General features: G+C 55.4%; 1 protein-coding gene across 1 annotated transcript in view; it reads right to left on the bottom strand.

Annotated features, from left to right (window-relative positions):
• Positions 1-12295: 12295 nt before the first annotated feature.
• RAB22A (RAB22A, member RAS oncogene family) overlaps positions 12296-20095 on the bottom strand; it is a 41511-nt gene continuing 33711 nt past the window's right edge. Inside the window, exon 7 of the mRNA XM_055137423.1 lies at positions 12296-18561. Coding sequence (XP_054993398.1) covers positions 18464-18561 — 98 coding nt within the window. The 3' untranslated portion in view covers positions 12296-18463. The remainder of the gene's footprint in view (positions 18562-20095) is intronic.

Raw genomic sequence — 20095 nt, 5'->3', positions numbered from 1 at the left:
ACAGGCAAGGACTTCACAGTTGTTCACAAAGCTGGCAGAACCAACTAAGATGGCCTCAGATCAACAAAGATCACCTAAGATAGCCTAAGGTCACCAAAAATCACCCAAGAATACCTGGAATCACCCCAGATCACCTGTGATCATCTAAGATTACCTAAAATCACATCACCCAAGATTACCAGAGACCACCTAAGATTACCGAAGATTACCAAAGATCATCCGAGATTACCAGAGATCACCTAAGGTCACCAAAGATCACTCGAGATTACCAAAGAGCATCTAAGATCACCACCAGCTTTAACAGCAACAGCCGGTTGAGGCACCCAGCGAGGCAGGCTCAGGTTCATTGCTAACCGGACTCAGGAGCTCTGGGAAATCTGTTGAACTCAGGCTTGCTCCGGGAGAGGACAGACTCCCGTAAGCCCAGAGAGGACCCTGTGGACTCAGTTCACTCCACAGGGTCAGTGTGTGTAAACCGTACCCAGGACCAGGGCCAGGGAACAGGGGAGCCGGCCCGAGTGCCCAGGTCGAGAGGCCTTACAGGGTCTCCAATATGGGGGCACGGCAGACCCACTGGTCACCCACAGGGTGGACTTCAGTTTCCAGGTTCCTTCAGCTGACTTGAAGCCTCCACCTTCAGGCAACTGTGGTTCTTCCTGGCAGGGCCAGCCTCCTCCCTCAGGTTTGTGTGTCGGTCAGGTTCCTCCCTCAGATTACACAATGTGGCAGCCTCTGCCCAAATTTCATCGTGTCAAGCCAGAAGGACCCGGAGTCTTCAGGCACAGGCTGTGATGCCCAAAGGACTCAGTGCTGTCCCCTGAGCCCGGGCCCCTGCCAGGCCCGACTCTCCTGGGCTGCCAGGCTTGGCAGGACACTCGTGACTGGCTGGACGACGCCTCCCTGCACAGGACCCTCTGCAGCCCCACGGCCATGGCTATCCGCGTCACCTGCTATTCCCGTGGGCTTGCTCTGTGGACGCGGTGGCCAGGGGCTTCCTCCACGGCTGCTCAGGGGAGAAGGAGGAACATGGGCAGGACAGTCGGGGATGTGGGCAGCGGCCACTTCGCTCCAACAGAGATGCCCATGGGGGTCCCAGAGCAGGGCAGAAATGCCCGTGGGGGCCTAGGATGGGGCACAGACACCCTCGGGGGTTACACAGTGGGGCAGAGACGCACATGGGAGCCTCAGGGTGGAGCAGAAACTGCCTCATGGCAGGGAGTGGCCTGTCCTTGCCCTTCCCCCCAGGAGGGCAGCGTCTGTGTTTGCACGGGGGCCAGCAATCTGGGCACCGCCAGGCACCCTGTCTGGGGGTAGGGTCTGGCCTTTGCCGTCCGCTGATAGAGTGGAAGCCAGCTCTTCCCAGAGTCATTCCTGGTCCCTGGAGCCAGACACTGTTGCCACACTGGACCCTTGGGCAAGGTGACCAGGGGCAGGACAGGGAGAGCTGAGCCCTGGCCACCTCTGCCCAGGGGCACCGTCTTTGCAAAACGGGGTGTGCTCGAGGGGTTTAATTCCTGTCCAGATAGGGGGCCCCTCTGTTTGTCCACTGGGGTCTCAGTTATGAGGGGAAGTGTGAGAGATCTGGGGGGGACACGGCTTGCCCCCAGCCCCTGCGACTGGAAGTCCTTGGTTCTTCCTTCCTGATAGCACCAGGGTGGCAAGGCGCTTCTTGGTCCTCGTCTCTGAGTCTGGCAATTAAAAGGTTCTCACTAAATGTTTGATGAATGGAGGAAATAATGTAATTAAGCATTTGAGGCGGTGGGGGGACACGCAGTCTCTTCAATCCTTAGGGCCCCGTCCCCAAGCACCCAGAAGGCCACATTTGCATACAAATAATTGATATTCTAATTACAAATCATTCGTATTGATTTATTAAGCAGGTCCCTGAAGGGGCTCTGGAAGATAATTAGATTCCTAGCTCCTAAGGGGTGAGGGCGGTGGGTTTGCCTCCCCGGTCCCCCTCGGCTACATGATAAATGTTTGATGAGGCGGGAAGTGAGTGTGGGTTTATTGTGGGGAGCATTTATGGGGTCCCCACAGATCATTTGCGGCTTGTTGGTGTGGGGGTTGGGGAGGGACCAGCTGTGTGGGCCTGTGTGCGCGTGTGCGCATGCGTGTGTATGTGTGCGTGCGTGTGTGTGTGTGTGTGTGTGTGTGTGTGTGTGTGTGTGTAATGGGCAAACCTGTCTGTTCCCCGGGACCCTGGGAGTTTCCAGGGGTGCCCTTCATTCATGGAGATACACTGGGGTGCTCTGGGAACCCCAAGACGAAGGACATGAGCCAGCCAGGAGAAAAAGCTGAGCGGAACAGGGGCCTTGCTGGGGAGGGACCACCCCGGCCCGGCATCTGTCACCGAGTGGCTGCAGGTAATGCAACAGGAAACACACGGGCCAGAAAACTGGCTGTTTCCTACTGCTCAGAAGCTGGGCTCAGCCCAGGGCAGCTCCCTGCACAGCAGCCCTGGGCCAGCAGCAGGACCCTCTGGAAATGGAGATGGGGGGTGCAGTGGTTGGGGCTGGAGGTGCACACAGAGGCAGGTGAAAGGAGCACAAAGGAGGAAGGAGGACCAGGAGGATGGTGCAGGGGCCGCCAGTGTGTGTGTGTGTGTGTGTGTGTGTGTGTGTGTGTGGTGCTGGGATTAGAACTCAGAGCCTCACATAAGTGAGCCTCCCTAACCCTTGTCCCCAGCTCCTGGGGTCAGTTCAAACTGGTTTGCTCCCCACTATCCCCCCCCCGCCGCCCCATGATAAAGAATGTTTAGGGCCCAGCTCCTCCAGCAAGGCTATGCCTTTCTCGCAAAGTATCATGAAACAGTTGCATGTGTGTTATGTTGTGTGTGTGTGTGTGTGTGTGTGTGGAGGGCGGGGGACAGGGAGTGTTGGGAATCCCAGACCGTTGGGATGGGGTCCTCAGCTTGGGCTGTGGATGGAGGGGACGGGGCTGGCTTCCAGGGCAGCTTGGGCACACACCAGAGGACAAATGAAACTTATCCTCTTGGCAGGTTTTTACATGGTAGACAACATGCCTGTAGCCTGTAGCTGAAGGCTGAGCTTCTTACTGCGGCGGGGGGAGGGGTAAGGAGAGAGAGATGGGAAGGAGGTAGGAAGAAGGGTGGGCTATGGAGAGGAGGGAGTGGGAAAGGGAAGAGGGGAAGCAAGGGAGGAGGGAAGCAAGGGGAGGGGGACAGGCTGGAAGGAAGGACTGGAAGGAGGGAGCACTAGGGCAGGAGGACTGGGGAGGGACGAGGGAGCGGTGTAAATATACAGCTGGGGACACGGAGAGTGAAACTGCCAGTCAAAGGCAGTGACTTTGGCCCAGGAGTGAGGAGGCTTGGGGTGCTAGTAGGGCCCGGTGAAGTCTGGTGACCAAAGCACAGAGACCAGGAGGGCCAGTCTCAGCTCTCAGAGCAAAGAGCAACCTGACTACCACTCTGACAGAGGGAGGGGCCTTTATTCGTGGATTGCAGGGGGTGCGGGACACTGCTCCAGTCTCCTTGGACTCCGGTGATTCTGCAGGGGTGTGGGGGTGCAGGTCACTGTTCCCATCTCCCTGGGCTCCAGTGATTCCGGAGGGGTGTGGGGGTGTGGGTCACTGTTCCCATCTCCCTGGGCTCCAGTGATTCCGGAGGGGTGTGGGGGTGTGGGTCACTGTTCCCATCTCCCTGGGCTCTGTGATTCCACAGGGGTGTGGAGGTGCGGGGACACTGTTTCCATCTTCCTGGGTGCTGTTGATTCCACAGGGGTGTGGGGGTGTGGGTCACCATTCCTATCTCCCTGGGCTCCGGTGATTCCACAGGGATGTGGGGGTGCGGGTCACCGTTCCCAATTTCCTGGGCTCTGGTGATTCCACAGGGGTGTGGGGGTGTAAGTTACTGTTCCCATCTCCCTGGGCTCTGGTGATTCCGCAGGGGTGTGGGGGTGCGGGTCACTGTTCCCATCTCCCTGGGCTCTGGTGATTCCGCAGGGGTGTGGGGGTGTGGGTCACTGTTCCCATCTCCCTGGGCTCTGTGATTCCACAGGGGTGTAGAGGTGCGGGGACACTGTTTCCATCTTCCTGGGTGCTGGTGATTCTACAGGGGTGTGGGGGTGCGGGTCACCGTTCCCATCTTCCTGGGCTCCAGTGATTCCGCAGGGGTGTGGGGGTGCGGGTCACCGTTCCCAATTTCCTGGGCTCTGGTGATTCCACCGGGGTATGAAGGTGTGAGTTACTGTTCCCATCTCCCTGGGCTCTGGTGATTCTGCAGGGGTGTGGGGATGCGGGCCACCATTCCCATCTCCCTGGGCTCTGTGATTCCACAGGGGTGTGGAGGTGCGGACACTATTCCCATCTCCCTGGGCTCTGGTGATTCCGCAGGGGTGTGGGGGTGCGGGTCACCGTTCCCAATTTCCTGGGCTCTGGTGATTCCACCGGGGTGTGAAGGTGTGAATTACTGTTCCCATCTCCCTGGGCTCTGGTGATTCCGCAGGGGTGTGGGGATGCGGGTCACCATTCCCATCTCCCTGGGCTCTGTGATTCCACAGGGGTGTAGAGGTGCGGGGACACCATTCCCATCTTCCTGGGCTCCAGTGATTCCGGAGGGGTGTGGGGGTGCGGGTCACCGTTCCCATCTCCCTGGGCTCTGGTGATTCCACAGGGGTGTGGGGATGCGGGTCACCATTCCCAACTTCCTGGGCTCTGGTGATTCCACCGGGGTGTGAAGGTGTGAGTTACTGTTCCTATCTTCCTGGGTGCTGGTGATTCCACAGGGGTGTGGGGATGCGGGTCACCATTCCCATCTCCCTGGGCTCTGTGATTCCACAGGGGTGTGGAGGTGCGGACACTATTCCCATCTTCCTGGGTGCTGGTGATTCCACAGGGGTGTGGGGGTGCAGGTCACCATTCCCAATTTCCTGGGCTCTGGTGATTCCACAGGGGTGTGGGGGTGCGGGGACACTGTTTCCATCTTCCTGGGTGCTGGTAATTCTGCAGGGGTGTGGGACTGTGGGTCACTGTTCCCATCTCCCTGGACTCTGGTGATTCCACAGGGGTGTGGGGGTGCAGGTCACTGTTCCCATCTCCCTGGGCTCTGGTGATTCCGCAGGGGTGTGGGGGTGTGGGTCACTGTTCCCATCTCCCTGGGCTCTGTGATTCCACAGGGGTGTGGAGGTGCGGACACTATTCCCATCTTCCTGGGTGCTGGTGATTCCACAGGGGTGTGGAGGTGTGGGTCCTGTTCCCAATTTCCTGGGCTCTGGTGATTCCGCAGGGGTGTGGGGGTGCGGGTCACTGTTCCCATCTCCCTGGGCTCTGTGATTCCACAGGAGTGTGGGGGTGCGGGGACACTGTTTCCATCTTCCTGGGTGCTGGTGATTCTGCAGGGGTGTAGGGGTGCGGGTCACCGTTCCCAATTTCCTGGGCTCTGGTGATTCTTCAGGGGTGTGGGGGTGTGGGTCACTGTTCCCATCTCCCTGGGCTCTGGTGATTCTGCAGGGGTGTAGGGGTGCGGGTCATTGTTCCCATTTCCCTGGGCTCTGGTGATTTCGCAGGGGTGTGGGGGTGTGGATCACTGTTCCCATTTCCCTGGGCTCTGGTGATTCTGCAGGGGTGTGGGGGTGTGGGGGTGCGGGTCACTGTTCCAAATTTCCTGGGCTCTGGTGATTCAGCGGGGTGTGGGGGTGCGGATCACTGTTCCCATCTCCCTGGGCTCTGGTGATTCTGCAGGGATGTGGGGGTGCGGGTCACTGTTCCCATTTCCCTGGGCTCTGGTGATTCCACGTGATGTGGGGGTGGGGTCACTGTTCCCATGTCCCTGGGCTCTGGTGATTCTGCAGGGGTGTGGGGGTGGGTCACTGTTCCCATCTCCCTGGGCTCTGTGATTCCACAGGGGTATGGAGGTGTGGGGACACTGTTCCCATCTCCCTGGGCTCCGGTGATTCCGCAGCGGTGTGGGAGTGCGGGTCACTCTTGCCATTGCCCTGGGCTCTGGTGATTCCATGGGGCCTCATTCTGAGTGCCAGCAAGGCTAGTGTGAGGCTGGAGTCTGCAAAGATGCTGAAGAGCAGCCGGAGGTGGGCTCCAGGACCAACTGCGGGAACAGGTCGGCACTACCCCCGTCCCTGCTGTCTGGATCTCAGTGTCCTTCATGGGGAAGGTGGGACAGGCACAGGATGCACAGAGGATGGTAAAGAGGCCCCCAAAGGGCCCTGAGACCAGGAGCCAGGCCGGAAGCAGCTACAGAGAAGAGCCACACTGGGCGGTGCTGGGGCACCACACATGGGTGCCTGGTGGGGATGACACAGATCAAACCCCAGACCTGTACATGCTAGACCCATATTCTACTACCAGAGCTGTCTCCCAGACCCGGACTCCTCATGTCAGTGCTCAGGGGATCTGGTGGTACATATGATGGGATGGGAGCACTCAGCCCTACAGTTCTCTGGCCTGGGAGATAGTAGCATTTCCTTTTTTTTTTTTTTGTGGGCCACACCCAAGTTGGCCAGTGCTTGGAATCATTGGGTGGGGGTGGGGGTTAGGAGAGCAGATAACAGTGCTGGGGATGCATCTGGGGTCAGCTGTGTGCCAGGCAAGTGCCCAGCTGAGTCTGCGTTCTCGGGTGTGTGTGTGCAGGGCTCAGGCCTGGTGCCGTGAAGGCCCCGGAGTGGGGGTCAGAACTACCACACAGGTGGGTGGGTTGGAGGAGACCAGGAAACCCCAACCTTGTGCCTGGCCCCAAGCCAGCGCCCCCAGGAAATGGCACTAGCAAGGGCGGGCACCCACCCACCGCCCAGGGTGAGAGTCCTGTCCCTGAGTGCTGTGAGCGGGGCCAGTGAGCCCTCCACGGCAGCAACGGCGGATCTCGCCTGCGTTTTGCGGGAGCAGGTATGCGAGAGAAACCTCTCCTCTCCTTTCTCCTGGGAGGAGGGCTCACTGCCGGCCTCTAATCCATCCGTGTCATGCGTGACAGGAGCCCAGCCGCCCGCCCGCGCGCCGACGGCCTCTGATTGATCCCCCCTGTCCTAGCCCAAGGAGCTTGCAGGGAGAAGGTTTCCCATTTGAATTCCAAAGCAGCAGGGATACTGACAGGAGGAATAAGAGCCGGTGATGGATGACTCTCCCCGGCTGGCTCCGCTGTCCCGCGCCGCCAGCCTTGGCCTTGCTTCTCTCTGTCCTCCTGCTCAAAGCACCCACCCTGCCACCCTCCCCTGCACCCCAGCTGCCGGGGATCTTTGTTGTTTCCTTTTCTTCTTATTTTTCCTTTACAATTTGTCACTTGTCTCCCCCCCCCCCCATGTGTGGGTCTTTTGTTGCTGTTGAACTACAGCATTATAAAGAACAAACTTTTAGACTCCCCCTCTCCGTCCTCCCTCCCCGTGCTGTAATAGGGAAAAGGAAGCCTTCTGAACAGGGGGTCCTCAGGGCGGATAATCGTGGGGTCTGTCTCGTTTTTGCTAGTGTGGTTCATCCAAGTGATTTTTACAGCTTGACCCCTGGCGTCATTCATAGGAGACCTCTAAAGGGGTGTCACTGCCTTGGGGAAACACGGTCACTCTGGCTGACAGAGGGACCGGGCAGCACCCACCCGTGGAAACTGAGCAGCAAGTGTCTCTGGCCCATTTCAGAGAAGACCCCAAAGCAGGACAATGTGATTCCACCACTGCAGTGCCGAGCCCAGCAGAGCTGGTGGGTGCGGTTCTCTTCGTCTTTAGCGGCCGTGGGTGCCCTTCGGTGGGGGGGAGGGTGCTGGGGCTGGGGAGGGGGAACCCGATACACTCGGCTCCATAAATGCACCTGCAGAAACTTCAGCACTTGCTGTCCTTCTCCACCCCAAGGTCGTAAACAGGCCATTTATAAAAACTGCCACTCGGCCACCAATGGTGTCATCTCCTGTTACATCCAGGAGATCTGGGTGCGGAGGAGGCATTTAAGAACAGGAGGAAAGAACCCCGGGAATCCAGTGTCTCAGAGAGCTGGGTCAGCACACTGGAAATAGGAAATAGAAAAATTAATTTGAGCCAAGCCTTCTTGGGGGGAGGTTTTTGGACGCCGTGGCCAGTACTCAGAACGGGCTGATTCAGAGGGTTAAGTCACATGCTGGCAAGAGTTGCGCTTTCCCCTGCAGCCGGTTGGCTGGGGTTTATCTCTGTTTTTCATTAAAAAGAAAAGAAACAACTCTGGTAGGTTCTCATTTATATGCAAACAAGCCGCTGCCCCGACCCAGGGAGAGTAGCTGATTGAAATTCTAATGTTGATGATAGTATACCTCTGGCGGCATTAACCTCACATTTACATTCACGACTCCATAATTTCCTTCTTCAAAATACCCTTTTTTCTAATGGAACAGACCTGGGTGGGTCACGGTCCCATTATGTTTTCCCTGTATGTGATTTAACAGAGGTCGCCAGGTGACGTTCCGCAGTGAGCGCTGGTGGAGAGGATTCTGCTCCTCCCGCTGTCCTGCCCCCAGTCTTGCAATGGAGATTCTAATTATATCAATTTATGCAAATTTCGTAAAAGGTGCCCTCAGCCTGCTCTGCCCGGTTTCCTGGAAACTACCTACATGTTGTGCTGAAAATAAATCTAAGTGACCAGGGGCCTGATAAAAATCATCATCAACAAAATGACTCATTTGGACAAGGAAACTAGGAAGTTTGCCGTTTCCTTTGTTCTCTTTCACAGGCTGCCCCAGGGGTCTCTCAGAAAGGGCATTAAGAGAGGAGGGTGATTCTGCGGACCTGGAGGGCATACTCGAGAAGGACTGGTGATGCTTCTCAAGGGATCCAGATGTTTTAGGGGGAAGTCATGTTTTTGGCGAGCATCCTAGTATGAGCCACACAAGTAAAAATGTTTGCGAGAGCTTCGCATTCTGTTTCACGACGTACAACAGTAATGGAAATCTGGTTCTAAGATTCTGATGGAAAGAAAAACCGGCAGTAAACACTAAGGTTGCTTAGAAACCCGAGTCCACGGCTCAGTTCTCTGGTCCTCCAGGGCGCGCGGCCAGCTGTTCGCGCAGAAATAATGCACAGCAGCTGTGTGCGCACGGCCCCCCTTGACTTCCTGCGCGTGCTCATTCGCTTCTTCCTTTTCTGCACAGACTCACTTTCCCTGGGAATCACTGCGGCTTTCAGTGCAGTCCGCGATTCTGACCGGACAGAGGCTAAGCGCCTTCTTAACCAGCTACTTGTAGCCTCCACGCAACCCATTTCTTCTTTAAAAAAAAAATGCCCCAAATGAACACACACGTGTGAATAACACCCACAAAAAAGAAACGGAGGTTCTGGTCATGGCTCCTCTGAAACCCGGCTCGCGCTTCCGACTAAGCAAACTGAAGGTGAGCACTTTCCGGAGGGAAATTTGGGGCAAGTTCAGTGACTCTCTGGGGCCACTTTTCTGGAGGGTGTGAAGGCCCAAGCGCAGGAGCTTCTGATGGTTTTGTTCAGTTGGGTCTGGCTGGAATGGGGGTCGGCAGGTGTGGGGTCGGGGGGAGCCCCGTCACCGTCCCTCAGGTCCGTCACCGTCCCTCTGACCAGTCACTGTCCCTCAGGCCCGTCACACTCTCTCAGGCCCGTCACACTCTCTCAGGCCCGTCACCCTCCCTCAGGCCCGTCACCATCCCTCCAGTCCCTTCACTGTCCTTTCACTATCCCTCCCGCCCCCGTCCCTTCACTGTCCCTCCGGCCTGTCACCATCCCTCAGGCCTGTCACCGCCCCTCCAGTCCCTTCACTGTCCCTCCGGCCCGTCACCGTCCCCTGGGCTCCCATCATCATCCCTCAGGCCCGTCACCGTCCCTCCAGCCCCGTCACCGCCCCTCAGGCCGGTAACCATCTCTCTGGCCTGCCACTGTCCCTCGGGCCGCATCACCGCCCCCGGCCCCCTGTGAGGTCCTCTCGACTCCCTGTTCGAGGCTGCCAAGTTCCGTCAGGTCTTCTCTGGCAGATGGCGCCCGTCACCTCACCTCCTTCACGGGCCTGGGCAGGTGCAGGGGCTGCAGAGCAATCGCCCAATAGGACAGTGTGAGTTGCCCTAAACTCCCACCCCTATGGCCGAATGTGACCAATGAAGACGACGCCCTTAGAGCAACCGTCCAATAGGACAGTGCGAGTTGCTCCAAACTCCCACCCCCATGGCTGAATGTGACCAATGGAGACGACGCCCTTAGAGCAACTGCCCAAAAGGACAGTGTGAGTTGCTCTAAACTCCCACCCCTATGGCTGAATGTGACCAATGGAGACGATGTCCTCAGAGCAACCGTCCAATAGGACAGTGCCAGTCACCCCAAACTCCCACCCCTATGGCCAAATGTGACCAATGGGGACGAACCCCGCAGAGCAGTCATCCAATAGGACAGTGCGGAGTTGCTCTAAACTCCCACCCCTATGGCCAAATGTGACCAATGGAGACGAACCCCGCAGAGCAGTCATCCAATAGGACAGTGCGGAGTTGCTCTAAACTCCCACCCCTATGGCCGAATGTGACCAATGGAGACGAACCCCGCAGAGCAGTCATCCAATAGGACAGTGCAGAGTCGCCCTAAGAATGCGGCCAGTTTGGGATGGCTCACAGAGCCCCCGCCCGACAGGACCGTGCGGTCCCTCTATACCGCCGCCCCCGGCAGCCAATGGAGACGGGCCCTCAAGCGCGGGCTCGGCCGGCCCGTGCGGGCTCGGGCTCTGCAGGAGGCACTGGTGATGGGCCGCTCTCGGGACCGCATCCACTGCAGTAACAGGAACTCGAGTGCAAGTCCTGCTTGGCGCTCGACCCAAGAATTCCGCACCCCACTGGACGGCTGGGTTTGGTCACGAAGACCCCGCGCGCGTGTCTCACAAAGACACGGGGGAACACGCACTGCAGCGACCACCTGCGCACGAGCCGGCGCCCCCGTGGCCGATTCCCATCCCAGGTCGTCTGTGCAGCGAGATGCCACCAAGGCCTCTGCGCACGTGCACGACACCGGCCAGGGCCCAGGGCACGAAGCCCGCGACTCATGTGCTCTGCGTGTTTAGTTCACCAGCAGGCGACAGGCATCCGTGTGCTTGGAAAACAGGCGGGGGCGAATCGGGCGGTGATGCCGGGAGCTGGGTATAAGTCCCGGGGTTTGGTCCTCGGCCTGGTGAGAGGGCACTGAGCTGGCCGCGAGACTGATGGCATGTCCAGCACGTGCTGTGCTCCACAAATGAAGCAGAAAGCAAACAAACCCCCTGGACTAAGGACACAGAATTATTTGAACTGAAAGAGATAAGGAGACGGGCCCTTAAAGATAAATGGTGAGTGAGTGCTGACTCGCTCCTGCCGGGCCAGATGCCAGCTGGGTGGGCATCTCCGAGCCTGGAGAGCACTCCTTAGCCTCTCCTGGCTACCCTGAAGAAGGCAGCAAAGTCCGTGGGGGGCGAGGGGGCGGGTGGCACCTTGAAACGCAGTCTGAACATGGGCTCTGCTCTCTAGTGCCCATCTGGACGGCATTTCTCAGGAGCAGCGGGCCCTGGGGACAGCAGTGGGTCTGGTGACACGGGGGCTGGGGTGGGTCCCACACAGAAGAAACCTCCAGATCACCACATCTGTAAGGGGCCTCACTGTCCCTCTCCCCAGGGCAAGTACAGCCCTACTGAAGCACAGGGTCACTAACTTGGGTAGCTTTTGGCCTCTTTTCAGGAAAAAAAAAAAGTTATGCAGTGTCTCCCTGCAAATCTACCTGCTTTGAGCAACAGAGAGAGGGCCACCAATTGCAGAGGGTTTCTATGTCTCCCACCCCACCGGTTCAGCACCCCCTGGGGCGGGGGAAGTTGAGCTGGGTATGCAACTCAGTGGTAAAGCGCTTGCCTTTTGTGTGTGAAGCTCTGTAACAAACCAACCAATATCCCACCAAGAGATAAAGGCCTTGCAGGCCTGCCTGCAACGCGGTTCCCCGTCTGAACCTTCCCAGGGCCTTGAAGAGGGAGGGAGTGGTGGAAGATAAGAGGCAGGAGCTGGGAGACCCATCTGGCAATAAAGATGCCTCCCTACTCACAGACAGGATTGCTATCAAGGTCTGGGGCTTCAGTTAACAAAAACCATTTTGAAGTGACTTCAGCATAACTGGTCAAGTAAAACACAGCAGGGCAGAGAGCTGGTGCACAAGGCCGAACGCTTGCCTTGCATGAGACCAACTCAAGTTCAATTCCCCGGATCCCGTATGTTCTCCCAAGCCCTCCCAGGAGAACTTCCTGAAAGCAGAGCCAGGAGTAATCCCTCAGCAGCGATGCGTGTGACCCAAACAAAACAAAACAGAGAAAGGCACGAAGATTATCCCCACGAGAAACCATCTGAAACGCAAATATATGTATTTGTAAACATAGCATTTATTAACAAAATGTTTACACCCTTCTTACAATACAACAAATTCTGTAGTAATTTAGCATGTTATACTCTGTGAAAGTTTATCTTATAATACTCAAGCCCAAACAGTAAGGTTTAAAAGTATGCCAAATCAACCACTATTTGCCAACTACTACCAGCATTAAGTGGAAAAAGAAAAATCTTACAACAAAATCAAAAGATGTAGTTTTGCCAGCATCTACAAACAAGACAGACATATGGTTTATAGACTCAGGCCCAGCCCAAGCTTAAGACTGCAAAAATAAAGTCTCCAGACATCCACAGCAGCCTGGCAAACCATCATCTCTCATTCCATCCGGGCAGGCAGGCAGAGGCGTGCAGAGCCACGGCCACAAGTGCGGGTGCTTACGAGGCTCGCGTGCACGGCAGCCTCCGGTGTGGGCGATGCACCTGATATCCCCCTAACAGACTCAACTACAGAAAGGCACAGATTGCTCAGTCCCGGCCTCGGCTCTCGGAAAGGCATGGCGTTCCTCGAAGAAAGAACTGCTGGTAGGACAGAGGCAGAGCGATTTGTTTTAATATCTAGGTTCGTCTCCACGGCTGCTTCCCACCCCCCCTGCCCCCTCACAAAAGCTCTTTTCCCGGAGAAGGCCAACAACCGCTCCCCCCACCCCATACAAGCCAGCCGGGGCCGGGGGCTGTGCCTTGTCTCCCTCTTGGACGTGGGGCCACCCCTCCGAATGTGACCACTTAAGGCAGCACAGGAGAGAATGTCACACGCACGAGGGGTGGCGCTGGGGTGGGTGGCCTGTGTCTTGGGGGGAGAGCAGGGAGAGCCCCGCACCGGAGGAGTAAGGCAAGACGTATGCTCAGGCCCGGCGGGGCCGGGGGGAGCGTGACGATTGTGGAGTGACTCAGAGCGGGGACCGAGGGAGAATGAGCTGGACTGAAGGCGGACGGAGAAACTCTTTTCCAGGGCGATGAAGCTCCCTTTTCCCAGCACAGCCAACGGTTCAGAACTAGCGCTGCCCTCGGCTGTTCTGACTCACCCTCCGCTCATCACCCCCCTCACCCCCCCAGAGCCCTCTGCCATCACGAATCCTAGCCAAGTTAAGATTAAGAGAAAGTTCCCTAAATTCGACAGCTTGCTCCGGGGCCTGGCATGGACACACACACATTTAAGTCCCGCTTTCCAAAGTTTCTGAGGGCAGTGACTATTGTTCAGGTACGAATGAGAGAAGAACGGACCGACAGTGCTCTGGAAGCGTCTCAGGGTCACCTCTGGCCAGCTGGGGACACCGTGGGGAAGATGTGTTTGGCTTTCCCACAAGGCTGACTTCACAGGCTGTGAGAGTTTCCTGGACAACTGAAGTTCCAAGCACAGATTATTGGCCCTTGTAAAGACGCCATTTAAAGATGATTTCCTCCCGAGAACCGCCTCCCGCAACCCGCTTGCCCAAACACAGGGAAGCTTCTGAGTCAAGGGCCACCGAGGCAGCCATGCTCTGTTTCTGCTGTGTGATTAAGGAGAACATTAAGGTCCACGGTTTAAAACTGCCAATTAAAAAAGGCCCTTTCAAAAAATCATTACTGTCTTAGGACTTGCTATTAGTTGGCTGAATTCTTGGCACTAGTATCCCTGTTCATGGAAAGCTACCCAGAATTTTGTTTTAGTTGTAAACCATTTTGATGAGGCACTGGGCGCCATACAGATCTGGAAATGCGCTGGCAATAAATTGAGCAATTTGTGTGTGTGTGTTAAATTTGTTAAGCCTCCATGGTTTTAATTGCTGTATTTGCTGAAGACACATCCCAATCTCACCATTTAGAATATTCAGTACCATAAACGGAAAAGACAGAAGCTTTAAGACTTTTCTCTTAATAAACTCCTGACTCCCATTTTTCAGAAGCCAAAAACGTTCCCACATATCTAGAATTGATTATATTCTAAAAGGAGAGAGCACACACATATTAGTTATTCCTGATGGTGCAGACAAATTAAAGTTGATCTATGCTTGTGGAGGCCCTAGACGTGAAAAGTAAATCACCTTCCTGTATGGAAGAGAATCCTGAAGGACAAACGGAGAAATACGGGGATGCTGGGTTCTATTTATTCCCTTTCTTCATCATATCTAAGGAAACTTCATCACACAGATTTCTTGCTTATCATTCTCTTAGATTGAAAAAGTGGAGCTCCTGGAAAATGTCATACCCTCCTAATACTTTTTAGACTTTCATTTGCACATAAAACAGGACAAATGCCCCAGAATTCAATTAATGTTTCTTGCAAATCGGATAATCAGATTGCCTGGATTTCTATTACTGGAAGTCAAGACAAGTAACTCCGCTGTCGAGAGAAACTGGCGGTGCCTGACCCTTCCAGGCCTTGGCAGAATTCCACCCACCTCCTCTTTCGAAAACTCTCCAGTGGAATGTTTATCTCCTGAATAAATTTGTGGCTTGGATAATTTTTTATCAGAGGATCACAGGAGTTAAAGCACATCTCCTAGACATTGCCTCAAATTGTTTCTTATTATTTTTTTTTTTTTGAGGGAGCCAGGTAATTGAAAGCAGGCCTCTAACCCAGCTAGACCCTTGATGGAAAACCCCTTCTCTGATATGAACCGCTGAGCAGCGGCCTGTGGCTCTTGCCAGCACATCTCCCCTCCCCCGAGCCACGGCACAAGGGCTCAGTTACAGCCTGGTGCGGAGAGAAGGTGCCTTGGTTTTGCACCGTCGCCACCCTCCTCAAGCCGAGTTCGGGCCACTCTGAGCGTCATTACTCAGGTTCGTGCAAACACAAGGAGTGTGGCGGGGCTCATCTGTTCCTGCACAACGGCGCACGTCCCACTCCAGGGAAGGGAGCAGAAAGAGTCCAAGGATGGATTTATAGAGCCTCTTCTACTCTCACTCCCGCATACAAAAGACACAGCAAGGAACAAATAACCACTGCAGGCTCCGAGGCGCTGAGGCTGACATGCCAATTAGTGCAGAGGCCCTGAACCAGCCTGCCCGCCCCCACGGCGCGCCAGGAGAGAGCCGGGCCGACTTCTCCAGGAGAACAGTCCCTAAAGGACATTTTCCTCACGACACCTCCCAGGGTTTAATTCAGAGGGCCCCGAGGCCCGTTTCCTGCCTGGAGAAAAAGAAATGTAAGAATTAAAGAGAAGTTGGGAAATTAAATGTGGCCTTTTCCTCTTTATTTAAAAATAACAGAGGACTTCAGGAAGGACCCAGTCCGCTTGAGACTGAGCCTCCGGGACAAAAGCCTCTCTGCGAGGCACAGGCAGGCGCCCAGGAGATGTGTGTAATGGGAGACTTTGCACAACACCACCGACTGCTGCGGGGAGAAGGTTATTTTCCAAGCAGCCCGTCTCTCGGCGGCTATGCACGGAACTTCTGACTGCGGCCGAGGCTGAGGATAGAGGAGTTTTACTGAGAACCACAGGCCTGCATTCGCTCCTGCCCCCAGCCTTTCTTCCAGGGAGTTTTACGTGGAGGACACTCAATCATACCCTCACTTGATGTTCTTTTAATCAGCGGATGATCGCTAATTAGTTACCACAGGACCAGAAAAACACTTATGTGACAGGAGAGTTCTGTGCGGCGCCGATGGTGGGCACTGGACACCTGCAAAGAGCTTATTTCAGTTTCTCTGTGAGGAATCGATACGCACTTGGAGCTCATTAATGATTTCTCTCTTTTCAGTCCCTCAAGTTTTAAAAAATGGCCATGCGTCATCGGAGAGCCAAAGACGTTTTATAGATGGGGCTCCAGCTCAATTCCTTGAAACTGAGCCCTTTTTTCCTAGTGAGAAGTAACAGCAGGGAACAGACGGAGTGTTGGATGACATCACCCGCCTCTTCAGTTCAGAACCCAGAGTGTACTCAGCAAAACAAGGGCTCCAACTTTAACGTTCATCTTTGCATTTCAGAAGCAAACAAAAGAGATGAAACTGGGGGCTTCCCCCCTTCGCCCCAGGGCGGCATTATGGGTCAGAGGTAACACTCTGCAGGGGGTGCTGCCAGGCATCAAAAGATACCGCAGGAGAACCAGGGAAACGGGGCCATGTCAATTGCTGATGCAGACCGATGGAGCAGGGCAGGAGAAGGTGGCAGGAGACGCGTGTGAAATCGAGGTGTCGCGCCAGCCAGACACCATCCGTCCCGTTCATCAAACGTGGTGAAACCCACACAGAGCCCTGCACTGCACCTGGAAAATGAGAAACCAGCAGCAAGAGAGGAGAAAGGACGGGTCTGATCTGAGCATGTGACGGGGAAGAAAAGGGCGCCCAGGTTCGGTGGAAGGACAGATGGGGCGGCAGCGGGCGGCAGGAGGTAGTGAGGGCGGCAGCCAGCCGGGCCTGCGAGGAGGCAGTGACCTCTGTTTTCATTTGGTTGTCGTGAAGACAGAGGCCCAGCACAGGGGAGCCAAGGACAGGCCGGGGGCGTGGTCACACACGGGATAAAATGGAACCATCTTTCAGTGCTCAGGAGTGAGCCCTGGGGATCGTGTTTCCTCTCCCGGCACTGGGGAGGCGCAAGGTGCCGTGAGCGACGTCAGAGCCCCCCCACCCACCCCCCGCACCGCACCCTATAGCCTCCAGAATAAACACTCTGATGCAGGAGGAAAAGGGGACGCAGAGCTGACGTCATCTGAGTGCAGTAGCTTCCCCATTAAAATCTATCTGCATCAAGGAGGGGGGAAGGTGGGGGAACAACAGGATGAAATCACGATTATTTCTACATAGTTTCAACTGTTCAGTTAATGATAGCTCTGAAAATATCACTCAGTTTCAAATAAAGCAGTTACAGTTCCTATTTAATCCTGCAAATTTCCTTCCCTTACAATACTGAGCTGGAGGGCTCCCAGTGACACCGGGAACAAATCTCACCAACTTCACTTCTGTGTCTTAGTTTGAAATCCCGTCAGAAACCTCCTTAGGCTTCCCGACGGGAAAGGGTGCTCACCCTGACCAGGGAAAAAGAAAGGCGCCAGAAGGAGCAACGGAGCGTTCACCAGGCGGGCTCTGAACGCAGTGGACCTGAGGCTGCCGCAGGCGCCGGGAGAAATTTCTCACCGATGCTCAGTAACTGACTGGAGTTGGGGCTCGAACTTTCAGCCCCAGGCTCGGCAGGGCCGGTCAGGCTTGTCAGAGTGGCTTATGTCTCTATTACCGCTTCCAGGTGGGCTGCTCCAGAGGGGGGGGACGGCAGCTGTGGGCTCCCCACGGACAGACTGAGACCTGGAGGGCGGCGGTCAGGAGAGTGCCAGTGACACGTAGGATTTATTCACGTATTTACATAATTTGTCATCTTTAAGCAATGGTCTCATAAATATAGACTACAACTTTACATATGCTAAGCTACAGATAATTGCTTTTGTCACCAAAATATTTGGGTTAAATTAGAAAAAAAAACAAACAAAAATACTGACAGCATTTACACTTCTTTACTTTCTCTTTCTCTCTTCCTTTTTAAAAAACTATTGCTAACCAGTTTAAACATATGCAATTCAATTTCTCCCAGGCAGCCCTCCCTCCCTTCTTGATCATAAGAGCTTATTACAAAAGGTGCCAATAATGTGTTTGGTGACACAGAAATGACAGGGTCAGAACGCAAACGGAGGGTGAGATACTCATCTGCTATTACTGCTGTTAATTTACTGATGTCTCCTGGGCTAATGTAGCAATGAAAATTGCTCTGGAGATGGTGGGGCTGAAACCATTTCCATCAGTCGTGTAAGTAACCCATTTTAACTTCAGATAATAATTGCTACCCCTCCACTTAGGAGAGCCCGCCTGTTTGAAATGATACAATTCCCTGTAACAGTGGTGACAGGAAGCCCAGGAAATGACCATTCTCCCCAGGTCTTCTCCAAAGAGCCTGAAAGTGCGAGTTTTCCCTTTACAAATGTCACACAGAACCTTGATTACAAACTGCTCCACAGTCGAATCATACCATCCGGACAATTCTACGTCCCTTTCGGGCAAGGTCAGAAGCCAGTGATGCGGGTGCCTTGCCTGGCAGTCTCTGCAGGATGTAGCAGAGGATGACGGCAATGCTCCTGCTGCAGTCTTCAGAGGAGTCGGGGGTCAGTCTCTGAGAAACCCCTTCCTTGCGCGCAGGATCACCCACTTCCTCATGGAGTTGGGGTGCCGGGGCGGGGTCAGCAGCAGCTCCGCTTGGGCTCTGACGGCTGTCTCCGGAGCTTGAAGCCCTTCCCGCCAGACGCAGGGTTGGCATCCGAGGATGGGATCCTTCGACCTGCACCCGGGGGAGAGAAGGGAAGGGAGAGAAGTGGAACTTGGCACATCTGTTTGTTGTCAGACACAACAGTTTTCGCTTTAAAAATTTCCCCCAGAGTATAATAAATATGAACTTTGGGATAAATCTTTCTTACACTGGAAGGTTTTACAGGTATACCCAGAGCTCTGCTCGACCGGCCGTGTTAGCCTCCGGGGGCATCCACACTGACCCTCACTGTCCGGGCCCTGTCAGCCCCTAAACAAGGACCTCACAAGCATTTAGAAAAGACTTAACAGGAAATATTCATGCTGATGATGTTCTGAGCAGGCAACTCACAATACTCCCGGTGGCAGAGTTCACCAGGACAGGCCTGTCTGGTGGCGGAGGGGCCTTCTCAGGCCCCACTGCAGCTGACAGGATGCCCCTCGCCCCTGTGCACGCCCCGCATCGGCACAGCCTGTGGGCTGGACCGGCTCGTACATTCTGGGGCACTTAGAGGGCAGAGATGGGACCTGCTGACTCTCATGTCCTTTGTTGCCAAGCCCCGAGTCTCCAGCAAACGCCTGTGAGTCCACGTGGACAGACACAGCATGTCACACACCTTCAGTGGACTACCAGCACGCCCATGACGACATCTGAAAAGCAATGCCCAAGTGCCACTGATGCTTCTGGGCAGTGTCTGTCAGAAACAGGGTGGCACGCACACCTGGCGACAGAGCATCTTGGAACTCACCGCAGGGGCAGAGAGGACTGAGACAGGGGGAAGGTAATCATCTCAGATGCGAGCCAGGAAGGGGCAAAAAAAGGAAAGAGGATGAAAAAAATCAGATAGTACTAAATGTCCTTCAAGCTAGAGTACAGCGGGGAGGGCGCTTGCCTTGCAAGCTGCTAACCAGGGTTCAATCTCCGGCATCCCATATAGTCCTCTGAGTACCACCAGGAGTGATCCCTGAGTGTAGAGTCAGGAGAGACCTCTGAGCATCGCCAAGTGAGCCCCCTACACCTACACACATACACACATGAAACCCCTAAAAACTCTCCTTCCTGCCAGTGCAGTCTGAGTACTAAGACATCATATAGGGACAGTGAGGCCTGATAGCACGTTGGGAGGGCTCGGCAGGAGAAGTGCAGCACCGGGCGGACAGTGGGCATGGATAGACGGCGTGCTGTTGCTCTCTACTCTGTTCGGGGGCCACACCTGGTGGTGCTTGACCCTCACTCCTGGCGGGGCACCAGGGACCATCCGGGGCGCCGGGAACCGAGCCAGGCCAGACGCCTGCGCACTGTTGAATCTCTCCGGCCCCGCATGTCGTCACTCAGGACGACTCCCCAGCACACCCCAAGCCCGGGGCGCTGTCCCTGCTCCGACACCGGCATGGATGGGAAGGAGCCCGGCTCTCAACACAAGACGTGGCGCTGAAGTCCATGGCGGAGCCAATGCAGAACATCTTCAACACGTGAAACTCACACAGGGCCAAGGCAGCCAGAAGGGCCGGCACTTAGGAAGGTGTGCTCCGGGGCCGGGCACGCTGGGACCACCTGAGCCTGTGAA

Source organism: Sorex araneus, chromosome 5, assembly GCF_027595985.1.
Source record: "Sorex araneus isolate mSorAra2 chromosome 5, mSorAra2.pri, whole genome shotgun sequence".
NCBI classification, from domain to species: Eukaryota; Metazoa; Chordata; class Mammalia; order Eulipotyphla; family Soricidae; genus Sorex; species Sorex araneus.
The sequence above is the reverse complement of the archived record's forward strand: the minus strand, read 5'-3'. Positions and strand labels throughout refer to the sequence as shown.